An 18,112-nucleotide genomic window follows, 5' to 3' on the forward strand; every position below is an offset into this window, starting at 1 on the left:
TCCCTTGTCGATGAAGTGGAGGTGATGAGGAGTCACGTAGACCACCTCCGTCTCCTTCACCGTCAGAGAACGAATGCTGCCAGACACCTCCTCAGGGAGCTGGTCCTTCACCGGGAACACATGCACCACCACCGTCTGAGGAGGAGGAGCAGGAGGAGGAGGAGACGAGAGAGAGAGAGGGAGGAGGAGGAGGAGGGGGGGGGAGGAGGAGGAGAGGGGGGAGAGAGAGCAGGAGGAGGGGGAGGGGGGGGGAGGAGGAGGAGGAGAGAGAGGAGAGGAGGAGGAGGAGGAGGAGAAGGAGGAGAGAGAGTAGAGGAGGAGGAGGAGGAGGAGGAGGAGGAGGAGAGAGAGAGACAAAGAGGAGGAGGAGGAGGAGGGGGAGAGGAGGAGGAGGAGAGGGGGGAGAGGGAGAGTGAGAGGAGAGAGAGAGAGAGAGAAGAGGAGGAGGGGAAGCAGGAGGAGGAATAATATTTTTTTATTAATTACCAATTAATAAAAAATAATAATTCTACTATGTAACTCTAATAACTTTATTATTATTATTATTATTATTATTATTACATTACCCTTTTTTCTTCCTTTTTAAAATGTATTCATTTTTCATTTAAAAAAAATTGCAGTGATTCTACTTAAATCAACTTTATTATCATTGTTATTATCAATATTATTTTATTATTATACATTACACATTGGTGACCACATCCCCCCGTTTTTATTCATTTATTTTTTTGCATTCTTTTTAATTAATCATCAATCATTTAAAAACAAATCTCACTCTGTTATTCTACTTAAATTAACTTCATTATTACTATTATTATGACTTCTTAGTGTTTGCTGGAATTTCCTGAGAGTGTGTGTGAAGAGGAGATTGTGTGTGTGTGTGTGTGTGTGTGTGTGTGTGTGTGTTTACTATTATTATGACTTCTTAGTGTTTGCTGGAATGTGTGTGTCTCACGTATGTCTGCGACAGGTTTGGCGGCTGGTGGCTGTCTGACAGCGAGATGTCGAAGGCGTCCTCGAACGTCTCGTCTCCTGAGTGCTGGTAGTAGATCTGACCCTGGACCAGCTCTCTCTGCAGGAAGCTGTCCACCGCGTCTCCTGCAGGGACGGAGAGGCGTTCAGGGTCCTGACGCTGAGTCAGGTAAACTTTCTGCTCTGGTTTCAGTGACGCAGATTCAGAAAAAACTGCAGATTTCAGTGGATTTATAATCAGCAATGATTAATATATGTGAAAAAGAAGTGATCTTATTACACAAAAATGAGGCTGAAATGTGTTTTTTAACTGGAAATGTAGATATTTTTTACTGCCTGATGGGTTGTTGTGTTCAAGTAACTTTTTTATTGATTAAAATTCATATTTTAGGCTGTAAAAAAATGTAAAACAGCCTCATAAACCAGTCTGATAAAGGCAAGATTGCAAAAACATTAACAGAAATAAAACATTTAATCTGTTAAACTTCTTAGTGTTTAACAAACTCTTAAATTAGTAAAGACGCCTATAAAGAAGGAGGAGGAGCAGGAGGAGGAGGAGGAAGAGGAAAGAGGAGAAAGAGGAGGAGGAGGAGGAGAGAGGAAGAGGAGGAGAGAGAAAGATGAGTAGAAGGAGTAGGAGACAGAGAAGGAGAGAGGAGGAAGTGGAGGAGGAGAAGGAGCAGAAGGAGGAGGATGAGGAGGAGAGAGAGAAAGAGGAGGAGGGGGAGCAAGAGAGAGAGGAGAAGAGAGGACGAGGAGGACGAGGAGGAGGAGTAGAGAGAAGAGGAGTAGAAGGAGGAGGAGCAGCAGAAGCAGAAGCAGGAGGAGAGAGAAGAGCAGGAGGACAAAGAGAAGGAGAGAGGAGGCGAAAGAGAAGAGTGGAGGAAGAGGAGAGAGGAGGAGGAGCAGGAGAGGAGGAGGAGGAGAGAGGAGAGAGGAGCAGGAGAGGAGGAGGAAAAGGAAAGAGGAGGAAGAGGAGGAGAGAGAAAGAGAAGTAGAAGGAGGGAGAGGAGGAGAGAGAAAGAGGAGTAGAAGGAAGAGGAGACAGAGAAGGAGAGAGGAGGTGGAGAAGGAGCAGAAGGAGGAGGATGAGGAGGGGAGAGAGAAAGAGGAGGAGGAGGACGAGTAGAGAGAAGAGGAGTAGAAGGAGGACGAGGAGCAGGAGCAGGAGGAGAGAGAAGAGCAGGAGGACAAAGAGGAGGAGAGAGGAGGGAAAAGAGAAGAGAGGAGGAAGAGGAGGGGGAGGAGGAGAAAGAGGAGAGAGAGGAGGAGGAGAGAAGAAGAAGAAGAGGAGGAGGAGGAGGAGGAGGATGAGGCGACCACTTTTATTCCAGATTTATGAGCTGATTTCTCCTTCTGTCTCAAATTAAAAAGACAAAAATGGGGGAAACGGTCGGTACAGTACGATAAAAACAGAGTAAAAAAACTGAAAAATCTGATAAAATCTTTACATCAACTCTTCTGAACTCTATTTTGTATAATTATAATATTTAATTACTTCTAACTTCTGATAAATGTGTATTATTTTCCCTCCTCACCGGCCTGGTGGGCGGAGCTCCTCCTGACCAGGGTCCCGGCCCGGGGGCGGGCCTCCAGCCGGTACAGGATGTAGTCATCGCTGGAGTCGAGGTCGGAGGCGAGCAGCATGAACTCCTCCAGCCGCACGGCGCCTCCCTCCTGCACCTCCACCGCCACGTTGTTGATGAGGAACGGCGGCGAGTCGTCCTTGGGCAGGATGTTGATGGGGAACTTGTGGCGGACGCTGTGGCGCCCGTCGCTGATACGGAACACGATGTGGTCTCGGGTGGTGTCGCTGTCGGAGTGGTGGTACACGACCACGCCCTCCTTCAGGTCCCGCACACGGAACATGAACGCCTTCCCGCCTGAGAGACAGAGAGCAGGGAAAACTTTACACACGAGAGACAGAGAGCAGGGAACCTTTACACCTGAGAGACAGGGAGCAGGGAAAAATGTACACCTGAGAGACAGAGAGCAGGGGAAACTTTATACATTTACACCTGAGAGACAGAGAGCAGGGACAACTTAACACCTGAGAGACAGAGACCAGGGGAAAGTTTATACATTTACACCTGAGAGACAGAGAGCAGGGACAACTTAACACCTGAGAGACAGAGACCAGGGGAAAGTTTACACCTTTACACCTGAGGAGGTTTTATGCTCTCACACGATAAACTGATCACAAACATTACTAATAAATGTAGTTAAAACAAAGGATAACAATTAATTAATTTGTGACCTTGAGTTAATTTTATACAGTTATAGCATTAAATAAGAACCATTTTTTTAATTGTGTTTGGGTAATAAGATCAACAATTTCAGGTAAAAGGTCAAATATATGATTTTTACACCAAAAGCTACAGGAATCCGTATTTAAAATTTATTTTTTTTTAAATCCTGCAGAATAAACCTTTAAAGACGTTCACAGAACTCTATCTGCACATTAAATATCAAACATCCGGCTCTTTTTATTTTTTATTTAACTGTAAATAAAAAATGTTTTGACTTGAACCATGATATAAGCAAACTAAAAAAAAATGTTTTAAGTTTAAAAAATATAAAATAAATATTAATTTATGGAAGTGATGATAATATAACTGTAATAATATTCTTATTATTTTTAATTTACAAGGCAATAGAACACAGTCTATTAAATGAAAAATATTTTTTCTATATTTTCTTTTTATTTGTGATTTTAATTCGTTTTTTCATGCATATGCTATATCAGTATATACTATATATATAGTTAATATTAATTTCAACCATTACGTCCCTGACCTGACCCTGCATCCAGAGAAGCAGCTTAAAGAAACATTTATGTCATTTTACGTCACAAACAAATCTTTCTGAATGTTTATGATTGAACTTAATAATTAAAATGATAAAAGCTGCAGACTAAAAATGTTTTTCATGTGATTAAATTAAATCAGAAGCTGATCTCAGGACGTCGTTGGACCGATATGAGAAGCTCGTGTCCTACATTAATGGATGTAGGCCGCCGCGTGGCGCCGTGTGGCGGCCTGGTGACATCACAGCGTCACATGACCTCCTGTTGGACATGTGTTGTTGTCAGAGGACGGCTCTGTTTGCAGCCAAAAGCTTCACACTTTGATTCAATTACCGTTTCCAACACATGCACCACGCCGTGTGTTATTTTCTGCTCTTATTGTCACTTGGAAATAACAAGTTTGTGAGAGCGCCTGAAGGCACCGCGCGGCGCGGCGTGGCGCTGGCTGGGGTCCTCGCTGCGAACACCCCTGGGGTAAAACATGGCGTCCTTCCCGGTGGCCGCCCGGTTGCCAGGATTAGGGGGCTTCCTGTCTCGCTGCGCGCGTGCCAGAGAGACAGCAGGCCAAGGTCAGCGCACAGACGAGAGACGAGCGCGCGCACCAACCTCATTAGCAACTTTAGCGAGCGAGACCAGAGACGCGTCCAAGTCCTGGAAACGACTTGGTAATTGGGCCCAAAGGTGGCGTTGGGCAGCCGGCCCATAAAGGAGACGATGGGATGGGAGGTGTGTGTGTGTGTGTGTGTGTGTGTTCTTGTACTTCCTACATAGTGAGGACCAGGACACGTTTTTAACCAACAGAGTGAGGACATTTTTGCAAAGTGAGGACATTTCGGCCGGTCCTCACTTCTTTAAAGGCTTTTTTTTTTAGATTTCAGACTTTGTTTTAAGGGTTAAAGTTAATATTAGGTTCATGTTTAAAAAATGATATTTAATTAACTAACTGAAACTGTATTGTGTGGTTACAAAACTAACTAAAACTAATTAAAATTATAGTGAAAATGTCCTTCGTTTTCGTCTTTGTCAACTTTTTTCATACATAATAAAAGGCAAAGGAAATAAAGGTAAAATTTACTGTGACCTCTTTTAATCTCCCACCCAACAAATACCCCATTACAAAACACTACAACTAATAAAAACTAAACTAAAACTAGCAAACTCACTCTAAAACTCATTAAAACTAATGAATTTAAAAACATAAATTCACAACAAAATTAAAACTAAAGCAAATGAAAAATCTAAAACTATTATAACCTTGCAAGGGAATCCACTGTTCCAATGAGGGTCCTCACAAAGATAGAAGTACAAGTCAGTGTGTGTGTGTGTGTGTGTGTGTATGTGTGTGTGTGTGTGTGTGTGTGTGTGTGTGTGGGACAGGCAGCCTTCCATTTGGCTGAAGGCTGTTGGACGGAGCTGACTGTCCCCCCGCGCTGCAGCCAGACGCAGCATGGAGGGTCAGCAGCTCCTCAGAGACTCAACGCCACCAGAGGACACACACACACACACACACACACACACACACTGTATATATACAGACAGACAGACAGACAGACAGACAGTCAGACGTGTTCAGAGCCAAACTTTTGTCCCTCTCTGCAGCAGATAAAGTGGTCCAGGCTCCAGGTGTTGCCGTGGAAACACGCCGAGTGGGACAAAAGTTCCAACAAGCTTCCAGCTCGTGTTCAGATCTGACAGATAGTTTCTGCTGCTGCACAGAAAGACGCAGGAAACAACAGAGAACAGAGAGTTTTAGAGGAAGAAGGAGTGAAATAATTCTTGCTAGACTGTAATACAGAAAGAGATTAAACTGTAGTACAGACAGAGAGCAGAGAACAAAGTTCTTAACTAGAACGAGTGCATTGCCCGTATAAAGTATGTATGTATGCTGCACTAAAAGTACATTAACATGAACCCAATTAGCTGATAAACTATATTGCATGTCAGTATCTCATATCAAATGATGATGGGCATTAGGCTGAGCAACATGAATGTCATCCCTGAATTACATAGTAATGCAACATAAGAAGTGAATAAAGCTAAATCTCCACTTAGCATGCTAACCGTGAATAACAGAATTTGCACATTACATGCAGACCACTACAACGTCTGCAACTCCATAAAACACTTACTTTTCATCAGGTACCACACCATCCAGCACATACACACTGAACATTGATAGGTTGTTTACACAGACCAGAGAGGAGAGGACAGGAGAGGCTGGAAAAATCACAATACGTACATTATGTGAGGAAAACTTAGTCATTTTGTGTCATTTTTTTGTCATTTTGTGTCTTTTTTTGTCATTTTGTGTCTTTTTTGTCATTTTGTGTCTTTTTTTGTCCTTTTGTGTCTTTTTTTTTGTCATTTTGTGTCTTTTTGTCATTTTGTGTAATTTTTTTGTAATTTTTTTTGTAATTTTGTATCTTTTTATGGTCATTTTGTGTCTTTTTTTTGGTCATTTGTGTCTTTTTTGGTCCCTTTTACAACATTCGTGTTTATCAGACTAGTGCAGTGTCCATAGGAAGTACGTATTCGTCTGCAACTCCATAAAGCACTTACTTTTCATAAGGTACCACACCATCCAGCACAGACACATTGAACATTGATGTTCGCTGGAAACTATTTGAATATTATTGGAACATTTTTTTCATAATGTAACATACAAAATATATAAAATCTGAAAGAGAAAAAAGTATTTTTTGTGCAGAAAAACACAGTTATAATGACATGAATACGTTTTAAAATATAGAACATTTAAAACAAAAATTGGAAAAAATTAAATCTATCTATAAACACTTTTCCAAGTGTCCCGAATGTTGTAAAACCAGTTTTCTCCTTATATTAAAGTATTTTCATGTTTCCAGCCTCTCCTGTCCTCTCCTCTCTGCTCTGTGTAAACGGCTGCATTGACTGCAGTCATTCATTCAACTATTCAATGTGGGTTGTTGTTTTTTACAGGATCTGGTTTGTGTGAACAGTTAACTTTGTGAAATTTTGTGTTCAATAAAAATGTCATTGTGGTCAGTTTCTTTCTTTAAAAACAGTCGAAGCATGAGAAGAACCGTTCATAGAACAGATCTGTTCTTCAGCAGACTGAACTCTCTGATTCACAGATTTCTCCGTATTTAGAATTTTCTCTTCTGCACAAACAGTTTAAGAATCCTGCAGACCTGCTGCAGGACTCATGTGCAGTCACTAATGTATTGTATATGCATTACTTTCTGTTTTTATTTAGTTTGAAAATCCTGCAGAAATGATAAATTATGAAGGGAGACAAAGATAAGATGTTTTTGCACAAGGCCCACTGCACCAAAGTTATTAAAGTTAACAAAAACTAGAATTGAAGAAACATTTCCGTTAACTGGAATAAAAATAAAAACGAGAGTTTTTTTAAAAAAGACTAACTGAAACTGTATTTTGTGGTTACAAAACTAACTAAAATTATAGTGAAAATGTCCTTCGTTTTCGTCTTTGTCAACTTTTTTCATACGTAAACCTTTTTGGTTGATATGAAATCTATTTCATCTATCTGGTTTTATGACTTAATAAACTTATTGGGGCTGAGATGGATCAGACAAAGGAAATAAAGGAAACATTTATTGTGACCTTATTGAATCTGGACCCAACAAATACCCCATTACAAAACAACTGAAACTAATAAAAACTAAACTAAAACTAAGCATTTTCCCAAAAAATAAAAACTAATTAAAACTAGCAAACTCACTCTAAAAACTCATTAAAACTAACTGAATCTGAAAACAAAAAATCACAACAAAATTAAAACCAAAACCATCTCTCTCTCTGAGTCATGTGCAGTCACTAATGCATTGAATATGCATTACTTTTGTTTTGTTTATTAGTTTGAAAATCCTGCAGAAATGATGAATTACAACGTGAAAGAAAGTAGTTAAGGTAGTAAATGTTTTTGCATGAGATCCACAGTCTCTGCACCTGTTCTATGAAATGTTCTCTATAGATAAAGTTGACTTGGAGAGAGAATGAATCAGTGAACACAGATCTCCCTCTGAGAGGAGGCGCTGCAGGTCACGACTATTAAACATCTCTGAATGTGTCTGAATGAGACTTTAAATATCAAAGAGAAACGTGAGAATCAGGAGGAAGCAGCTCCTGCTCGTCTAAAGCAGCCATGAAAGGTTAACTCTCTGCATGAAGCCCTCGGGGCGCTGGCTCTCCTGCCACCTCGCCCCCCGAGCTCCTCCTCGCCTCCTCCTCCTCCTCCTCCTCCTCCGAGCTGGTAGCATGAAAACCTGTTTGGGGACGGTGCATCTGCTGCCTGTGCACGGCGCCATGAAATGTTATAAATCCTCCAATCTGCTGCGTCCAGCCCCGCCAGAGACAAAGAGGACGTCTCTGCTGGGCTGGAAGGACAGACGTGGACGGAGAGGGAGGCGGTGGCGGTGGCGGCGGCAGCCCCCCCCCCCCCTCTGCCCCCCCGGCGGAGTGGCCGCGGCCCCATTTTACACCTGATTAGGAAACACATGCAGGGCCACTAGACATATGCTTCCCCAGCCACACAGGGCCCCGACGGACCGCAACACATGGAGCAGAAAGGGCGGAAAAGGCCAGACGAGCTTCTCCGGGAATCCCAGGGCGCTGTGTGTGTGTGTGTGTGTGTGTGTGTGTGTGTGTGTGTGTGAGAGAGAGTGTGTGTGAATATGTGTGTGTGTCACAGTGAAGTAGCAGCAGTTATTTTCTTCTTTCAGCACTAAATATAGTTTCCTTTATCTATATTTGTGTGTGTGTGGTGTGTGTGTGTGTGTGTGTGTGTGTGTGGTGTGTGTGTGTGTGTGTGTGTGTGTGTGTGTTAAAGGGACTGAGAATAAAGTAAAGAGTCATCGCTCCGTTAACGAGCTGCAGCCAATCAGGAATGTGTCGCTGATTTATCTTCAAACTAGAAACACATTTTAACCAAAAACCTGCAGCAGGAGGTCAGAGCTTTATATATATATATATATACACATATATATATATATATATATATATATATATATATGTGTGTGTGTTTTAATTTATTTACCTTAATATAATATATCTATGTTTGTTATATTGATTTTTTATGTTTTTTGCATTTTTTGCATTTGTGTATATTATTTGTTTTTAATGTGTTTTTTTTTTATACTTCAAAATGTATTTTAATTTCAATGTATGTTGGTTTATTTTTCTTTATTTTTTCATTCAGTGTATTCAATTAACTTTTAATTTTAATAATTTTGGATTTAGCCTTTGTTTAAATCTTTGATTTATTTTTTTCTAAAATTCTAAAACAATGGAGAGCAAAGCCATTTTTAAATATATTTTTGTATCTCTTTTTCTCTATTTTGAACATATTTTTTTATGCCCAGATATTTTTGTTCACACATCTCATATATTGTAATCACTCTTTAATCTGAGCATCTTTTAATAAACAAACAACAACAACAACAGTCTGTTAGAGACCTTAAACAAAGAGAAACAGCCTGAGGTTCATTAAGGTTCCAGCAGCTGTGTGTCGTCACTCAAACGGCTGAAAGCCCCCGTGACCTTTGACCTCACCTCTGACACTGAGGCGTCCGTGCAGCGGTCCGTCCACCGCCACCAGGTAAACGCCGTCCAGGTTGTCGTTGTCCACGATCTGCAGCTGCTCCCACGTGATTGGTCGAGACTGACCCTCCAGCAGGTCCAAGCCTGAGACAACAAATCATTTAATCATTATTTATTGATCATTAAAGTTAGTTTAAGCATTATTTAATGATTATTAAAGTTCATTTAATCATTATTTAATGATTATTAAAGTTCATTTAATCATTATTTAATGATTATTAAAGTTCATTTAATCATTATTTATGGATTATTAAAGTTCATTTAATCATTTTTTATTGATTATTAAAGTTCATTTACTCATTTTTTATGGATTATTAAAGTTCATTTACTCGTTTTTTTATGGATTATTAAAGTTCATTTAATCATTATTTATTGATCATTAAACAGCATAAATGGATCGATATGAGTAGAATAACAGACCCATGTTCCAGGAGACTCTGGGTGCGTTTGTTTCGGACGTCCTGATGGAGATGTGGACCATGATGGGCGGGCTGCTCATGTAGGACCCGTCTATCACCTGGAACTCCACCTGACAACACACACAAATCACAAGATATATGAGGGGAAATGTAATATTCATCCCTGCCAGGCATTAGTTTGATCTGGCTTGTTTTGGATTATTAATATGATCCAGAAGAGTTTAATCACCTTCTGCAGGAGTCTATAGTGTCTATATAACTGCTGCTACAGCTCTAATGCATCAGCATGAAGCCAAAATAAAGTGATTTATATGTGTTTAATGTCAATAAACGGATCTAAAGGATGCAGAAATAACTACAACATGATGCTGATGTGTAAAAAGACTGAATTGATGCTTTGTCAGGTCTGAAGAACACAAGAACACTGCTGTTAAAATGACTGTTTTGTGAATGAAGTCTGGTTCAATTAGTGTTATAAATCAATTAATATAATTTATTAAGGAGGTTTTTATGGATTGTTGAACAGTTTAAGGAGTTTTTAAGATGCTTGAACACAAAATACCAAAAAGTTAACTGAAAATAATAGATAAAAAAAAAAAGTATATTTTTCATATTGTTTATTATATTTATTTAATTTAAATTTGATTTTGAATATTATATATTTTTTAAATTCAATTGGATTTTTCATATTTTGTATTATATTTATTTAATTTTTATTGATTTTCAACATGTATTTTTTTATTTAAATCATATTTTTTAAATGTTATATTATATGTATTTAATTTAAATTGTATTTTTCATATTTTATATTTATTTAATTTAAATTGTATTGTTCATATTTTGTATTTTATTTTATTTTTTAAATTTGATTTTCAATATTTATTTTAAATGTATATTATAATTTTTATATTATATATATTTTTATTTAAACCGATTTTTCATATTTTGTAGTATCTTTATTCAATTTCAATTTTATTTTTAAATGTATTTGATATTTGATATTTTTATGGCTTAATATTTTCCTTTCTCCACTTAAAATCTAGATTTTCGAGTCCACTAGAAAATCCAGATTTTTTTTTTTTGTGTGTGTCAAGTTGGCTTTCATTCCTCACTCATATATTCTATGTGAGATATTGATGAATTAATCTTTTATTCTGTATTTTTCCCTCCCTATGATCTGAGCACCTGGTAGTTCCAGCATATATATTTTTTAATTAAAATGTATTTTTTATATTTTCTATTATATTTATTTAATTTAAACTGTATTTTTCATATTTGTTTTATATTTATCAAATTTAAATTGTATTTGTTTTTATAATTTTTTTTTAATTAAAATGGTATTTTTCATATTTTGTATTATCTTTATTTAAGTAAATATTTATTTTTAAAAGCATTTGATATTTCCTATTTTTATGGCTTCATTTTTTCCTTTCTCCACTAGAAAATCCAGAAAAAATATACATTTTGTGTCAAGCTTGCTTCTAGATTTTGACAACACATTCCTCACTCATATATTCTATGTGAGACATTGATTAATTAATCTTTTATTCTGTCTTAGAATGTATTTTTTATATTTTCTATTACATTTATTTAATTTAAACTGTATTTTTCATATTTGTTTTATATTTATCAAATTTAAATTGTATTTGTTTTTATAATTTTTTAAAAATTAAAATGGTATTTTTCACATTTTGTATTATCTTTATTTAACTAAATATTTATTTTTAAAAGTATTTGATATTTGATATTTTTATGGCTTCATTTTTTCCTTTCTCCACTAGAAAATCCAAAAAAAATATACATTTTGTGTCAAGCTTGCTTCTAGATTTTGACAACACATTTCTCACTCATATATTCTATGTGAGATATTGATAATTTAATTCCTGCATATATACTTTTTAATTAAAATTTATTTTTTATATTTTTTAATTAAAATTAGATTTTCAATATGCATTTTTAATTTATATTATATTATTTTATATTATATTTATTTAATTTAAATTATATTTTTCATATTTTGTATTTTATTTATTAAATTTAAATTGTATTTGTTTATATTCTTTTTTATTTGAAATGGTATTTTTCATATTCTCTTTATTTATTTAAAATTTCATTTTAAATGTCATTTGTATTTTATATTTTTATGGCTTCATTTTTTACTTTCTCCACTAGAAAATCCAAGATTTCTGTCAAGTTGGCTTTCATTCCTCACTAATATATTCTACGTGAGATATTGATGAATTGATCTTTTATTGTGAACTTCTCACCTGGTAGTTGGTGCGGTGGCTGCGGCTGCTGTTGGGCGGCTGGTAGGCCACCTTCATGTCGTGCAGGTCGCTCCAGCTGAAGGAGGCGACGGCCTTGGTGTGGTCGTCCAGGTGGGTGACGTAGCCGTCGGCGGGCGGCGCCGTCACGTTGAACACCAGCTTCTCCTGCGGCGTCTCGTGGTCGGTGGCGTCCAGCGAGGCGGTGGTGAGCGGCGTCAGGATGAACTGGTCCACCTCCAGGATGAAGGACGCCATGAAGGCGGCCTGCGGCGGCGTGTTGGGCACGGCGCCGTGGATCAGAACCGGCAACCACACCGACTCCTCCTGGAGGGACGAGGAGCACAGAACAAAGCTGCTCAGATTCTCAGTTTCTCCTCTTCCTCCTCTTCTTCCTCTTGTTTTTAGATTTTAGATTTTAACACGAAAGAATTTGATTGATTGAGGAATATTTGATATTTGATATTTGATGTTGCGTGTGACCCCCAAAATCCTCCGGGTAAGTAAGTAAGTAAGCCAGTTAAAAAAAATAAAATTAAAACTTGGCTTTGTAGAGATTTTTTTGTCCATATTAAATCATAATTATGAGATAAAAAGTCGAAAGGAAGGAAAATTAATTTTGACTTTTTATCTCATAATTCAGATTTTTTTAATCTCATAATTTCGACCCTTTATCTCATCATTTTGACTTTATCTTGTAATTTAGAATTTTTATCTCATAATTTTTAATTTTTATTAAAAAAAAATGGACTTTTTACCTCGAAATTTTGACTTTCTATCTCATAATAGAAAAAATTGACTTTTTCTGTAATTTTGACTTTTTATCTTATAATTTCGAATAAGTATGGGCAAAAAACAAATAAAAATTCAACAAAGCAAAGTTCTCCTCTTCCTCTTGTTTTTAGGTTTTAACACGACAGAATCAACACGTCGAGCCTGTGACATGTGGTGTCGGAGCTCCAGGATCAGACGTGTTAGAAATGACAGGTGTTTTTTCATGTTTATGTGCTAACAAGAAGAGGAAAGAAATGGTTTTAACATTTAGTTTTTAGCTCCACAGCATCACAGTGGGATGTCACCTTCTGCTGCCAACAAACGTCTCCGATGTGAATCTCGCCTGGAAAACATCCGACCTGAAGCTGCACTTCACCAACTTCAGAGTATTTTTACTGCAAGCAGTTAGAAGGAAGCTTATCATGACGCTCTGTGATTACTGTTAAATAAGCCAAGATGGCACAATGCTAGCTAGATATTTGTTAGCCTGGGTGGCCCATCCCATTATGTCTTTGCCATGCCTTTATTAATCTTATTTTGTTTGCTTATTGATATTAAAATAAACTTTATTGTTCATCTATTATAAGTTAACTATAAGTTAACTATGCTTTTTGCAACTAACGGATCTAAAGCGAGAACAATGACTTATTACTTGTTAATTAATGGTTATTAAGGACCTTATTATAAAGCGTTACCATTTATTTTGGTCGGTCTGAAGATCATCTTTATGTATTTTTGGTTTCTGTCATCTTTTTGTCTGCTCTGTAATTTATTTTCTGTATTGTTCCTGTTTTTAATATCTGTCTCCTATAGACCCTGAGTCTTGAATAAAATTTGATTGATTGATTGATTGATTGATTGATTGATTGATTGATTGATTGATTGATTGATTGATTGATTGATTGATTGATTGATTGATTGATTGATTGATTGATTGATTGATGAGGGACATCTACGTCTCTGTAACGTCTCCAGAACGCACCAGCAGAGGGATGTTGGGATCAAATGATCATACAAATGTTCCTCCAGAGTTACAGAGGCAGTAAACTGGTGGGACTGTTGGAGTGGGACCACTATGAACGGATCATCACAGCAAGGAGGAATATTTGACGTCCAACACCTCGGGAGGTGGGAACAGTTCTTTGGTTTTCCACCGCCAAAGAGCCAGCTAGCGTGCTACCGTTAGCGGGCTAGCAAGACGAAAAACCAACTGGGTGTTGTTGAGAGAGACCAACTAAAGTATCATTCATTTATTTGATTTGTTTCACTGCAATGTGATTGATACAGGCTAGCGTGCTAACGTTAGCGGCCGATCTCTAGCTCGCTAACGTTAGCAGCCGATCATAGCATGCTAACATTAGCCGGCGATCGCTAGTGTGCTAGCAAGACCAAAACCAACTCGGTGCCGTTGAGAGAGACGAACTAAAACGTGTTGTATTAATTTATTTGATTTGTTTAACTGATTTATACGGGCTAGCAGGCTAATGTTAGCGTCCTAATGCTAACGGCTAACGCTACCAGGCTATTGGGCCAGCGTTTAATCAGAATATATTGGGCGTCCATAGTGATGAAGATGAGCAGCAGATGTGTTGTAGAGACATGAAGCCTGCTGTTATGATTATATTATATTGTTTTATTATATTATATTGTTTTATTATACTGACTGAGAGGACGGAGACATATACAGATGTTAGCAGTGATGTGATGACGAGGCTCTCCGTGAAAAAGCAAACCAGTTCGGAGCTGGTTTACAAGTTGAACTAACTACAAACCCAATGAACACTGGCTCCCGGTTGAAAAACCCTCTATGAAAGGACAGAATATCACTTCGCCTTCGCGGAATCACTATGAAAAGCTGCCACAGATCTTTCCGATATAGCGGGACATTTGTGGGACGGCACTATGAAAGGACCTTCTGCTACCCTGAGTCTAAGAGGAGGAGTGGTGAGGGAGGTGCCGTACCTCCTGCAGGGCCCGGGTCTCCTGCTCCCTCAGCTCCACCCTGATGGGGATGTAGTCGATCTCGGGGGACGGGGGGCTGAGGTGCTGGTACTTCAGACCGGAGCTCAGGAAGTCCTGGCAGCTGGTCTTCAGGAAGCCCACCTCCCTGGTGTTGTGGGGACACGGCTTGTTGCCGGGACACAGCGCCGCCGTCTCTCGGCCTGCAGGACGGCGGCAGAAAGACGACAGAACATGAGAGGAAAATAAAAAAAGAGACAAAATAATGTGTTTACATTTATATCCTAATATTTTTTATTTTATTTTTTTTTTTTTTTCAAGGAATTTCAGATTTTATTTTTTTTAATAGATGGTTCACCCCAAATTTAAAAAATGTACTTTGAGCACCATGAGCAATTTTTTATTATTGTTTTGGGGTGAAATGTGTGGAAGCCCATTTTCACCAGTTAAAAAAATGTAAATTAAAGCCTGGCTGTGATTAAAAAAAAAAAAAGTCGACATTATGAGATAAAAAATGAAGGAACCTTAATTTCAACTATTTATTTCATCATTTTGACTTTTTATTTCATCATTTTGACTTTTTATCTTATAATTTTGACTTTTTTTCACAAAATTTTGACTTTTTATTTTCTGATTATGACTTTTAATCTCATAATTTTGACTTTTTATCTTATGATTATGACTTTTGATCTTATAATTTTGACTTTTTATCTCGACTTCTTGTAGTATTATAGTATAGTATCTTTTATTTTTCTTAAAAGCATTTTTTTTAAATTATCACTTATTTTTTTCTCATCTTTTATTATTTCATACATATTATTTTATTACATTTATTATTTTTTTATTATGATTTTTTCCCTGCATTTTACTGTTTCTTTAATTTTTTTGTTCCTTTGTGAAACACTTCTAAAATAATGATAATAAACAAATAAATAAAAATATATAAATAAATAAAACACTTTTAATTATAGTAATATTATTATTATTATTAATAATATTATCACTATAATTATTACCTATAAACCAGACCTTGTGTCAGAGCTGCAGTACCGTACCCTTCCTCTGGGTGGCGTCCTCCTCTCGGACCAGCTGACCCAGAGCGGGGACGCTGGTGTCCACCGTCATCAGTCTGACGCTGCAGACCAGATCCGCCTCGGTCCGGATCCTCAGAACCGAGCCGTCGATGGCGTTGGACAGACCGTAGAACAGAGGAACCACCAGCGGAGCGGCGCCCAGCTCCACCAGCCGGGACCCCGAGTCCACCACCGGGGACCCAGAGTCCTCCACCCGGGACCCAGAGTCCTCCACCAGGGACCCCGAGTCCACCACCCGGGACCCCGAGTCCACCACCAGCACCGGCAGCACCACGGTCTCCACCAGCGTGTCGGAGGACGTGAACCTGCAGAGACACAGAGTTAAAACTTCAGATTAAAGAGTTAAAACAAACTCACAGATTCTTCACAACATATTTAAATACAGACAGAAATGTAGTGATTTTACACAATTTTGTTTATTTATTTATATATTAAATATATATTTTTATTTTTATTAAATTTTGGCTATTTATTTTTCTTTTTCTTCTTCTTCTAATTATTATTATTGTTATTATTATTATTACTATCATCATTATTATAGTTTTCCTTTTTTCTTTTTTGGTCTTTATATTTTCTTTTATATTTGATTATTATTATTAATAAATATTTTTCAAGGGGAATTATATTATTTTTATTATGAATATTTTTGTTATTGTAATTTTATTATATTTTATGTGTCTTTTTATACTTAATATTTACTGTTTTTCTTTAACAAAATCAAATTGAAATTGAGAATAGAAAAAGAAAACTTTAAAGGGACAGTACTATGGAAGCCCAATGAAAATTAAAACTTTGCTTTGACATTTTTTTTTTGCCCATATTAAGTTGAAATTATGAGATAAAAAGTCAAAATTATGAGATGAAAATCTAAACTATAAGATGAAAACTCAAGTAAATATTCTCACATGATTATACTTTTTTAACCAGAGAAACAATAAACATCTTAAATATTTTCTTTCGTTATCTGATTATTTTTTGCACCCGTTAAAGTTTTTCTCTGTTTAATTTACTTTACTGTAAAACACACAATATTATTATTATTTCAGTTAATTGGTTTAATGTGGTCTTGCAGGAGGAAACTTGCATCATCTGCAGTTTTGCACAAAATCTGTTGTTTTTTGTATTTAAAAAAAATCTGTCCAAACTGAAACATATAGCTTTTAATTAACTGCAACAAGTATCTCACATTATATCTGATTATTATATGTGATAATTAACTGTTTAAATATAAACATAAACATATTATATTGATACGTGAGTATTTCTGACCTGTAGACTCGAAGCATCACCGAGTCCTCGTCCAGCAGAGGACTCCCGTTGTGGACGTATTTGACTTCGTCCTGCAGGAAGCTGCAGTCAAACACCTGCAGACAGAAACACACACAGTGAATCCCCAGTTCTGGTCCTGGTCCTGGTCCTGGTTCTGGTTCTGGTTCTGACCAGGTGTGTTCTCACCTGAGGAATGAGTCGTCCCACTCTCTGAGTCACCGGTTCGTTCATCACCACCTCCACCTTACAGTCTGCAGACGGATCCACGGTGATCTGCAGCTCCTTCTGTGTGACGAACACCGAGCGACCCCTGGTCACCTGCACGCCGGAGTTCACCGCCACCAGGCCGCCGCCGCAGACGGACGCCACCGACAGCAGCAGGAGAGTGCCCACAGCGGCCATGTTGGATCAGACGGCTCCTCTTCGTTAAAAAGGTCCAGAGGAAAGTTCTGATGTGAGTTGATGGAGGATAAAGACCTCAGTGTTTCAGTCCGTCAGCCCTCATCCTCTCTTTCAGTCTGGTGGCGCTACGACCTGCAGAGACAGATTACATCATGTATGAAGAACAAACAAAAACAGCTCAGTGAGACCACAGAACGATGTGAAGCTCCGTCAGGAGACAAGGCGCTGCTGCAAATACAAGTTAAGATTCTACTACGCAAAGAGAAAGAAACGTATCAACAAGATCCAGAAACGCCGCCCACTTCTCTGGGCCAGCACGAGAGATGACTGACAGAGTGGTCTGATGAGCTTGCATTTCAAAATACAGTCAAAGTGAGGGACTAGGAGACAAAGTGAGGGACTAGGAGCCAAAGTGAGGGACTAGGAGACAGAGTGAGGGACTAGGAGACAAAGTGAGGGACTAGGAGACAGAGTGAGGGACTAGGAGCCAAAGTGAGGGACTAGGAGACAGAGTGAGGGACTAGAAGACAAAGTGAGGGACTAGGAGACAGA

General features: G+C 38.0%; 1 protein-coding gene across 1 annotated transcript in view; it reads right to left on the reverse strand.

Annotated features, from left to right (window-relative positions):
- Nucleotides 1–17,905, reverse strand: part of frem1b (Fras1 related extracellular matrix 1b) — a 62,937-nt gene extending 45,032 nt beyond the window's left edge. The window contains 11 exon segments of the mRNA XM_059340761.1: nt 1–5; nt 7–135; nt 956–1,098; nt 2,511–2,855; nt 9,332–9,463; nt 9,800–9,908; nt 12,066–12,389; nt 14,799–14,998; nt 15,851–16,194; nt 17,159–17,253; nt 17,345–17,905. The exon segment at nt 1–5 is cut by the window's left edge and continues 63 nt beyond it. Of these exon segments, the coding sequence (XP_059196744.1) occupies nt 1–5; nt 7–135; nt 956–1,098; nt 2,511–2,855; nt 9,332–9,463; nt 9,800–9,908; nt 12,066–12,389; nt 14,799–14,998; nt 15,851–16,194; nt 17,159–17,253; nt 17,345–17,560 (2,042 nt within the window). The 5' untranslated portion in view covers nt 17,561–17,905.
- Between the last annotated feature and the right edge of the window lie 207 nt (nt 17,906–18,112).

Source organism: Centropristis striata, chromosome 9, assembly GCF_030273125.1.
Source record: "Centropristis striata isolate RG_2023a ecotype Rhode Island chromosome 9, C.striata_1.0, whole genome shotgun sequence".
Taxonomy (NCBI): Eukaryota; Metazoa; Chordata; class Actinopteri; order Perciformes; family Serranidae; genus Centropristis; species Centropristis striata.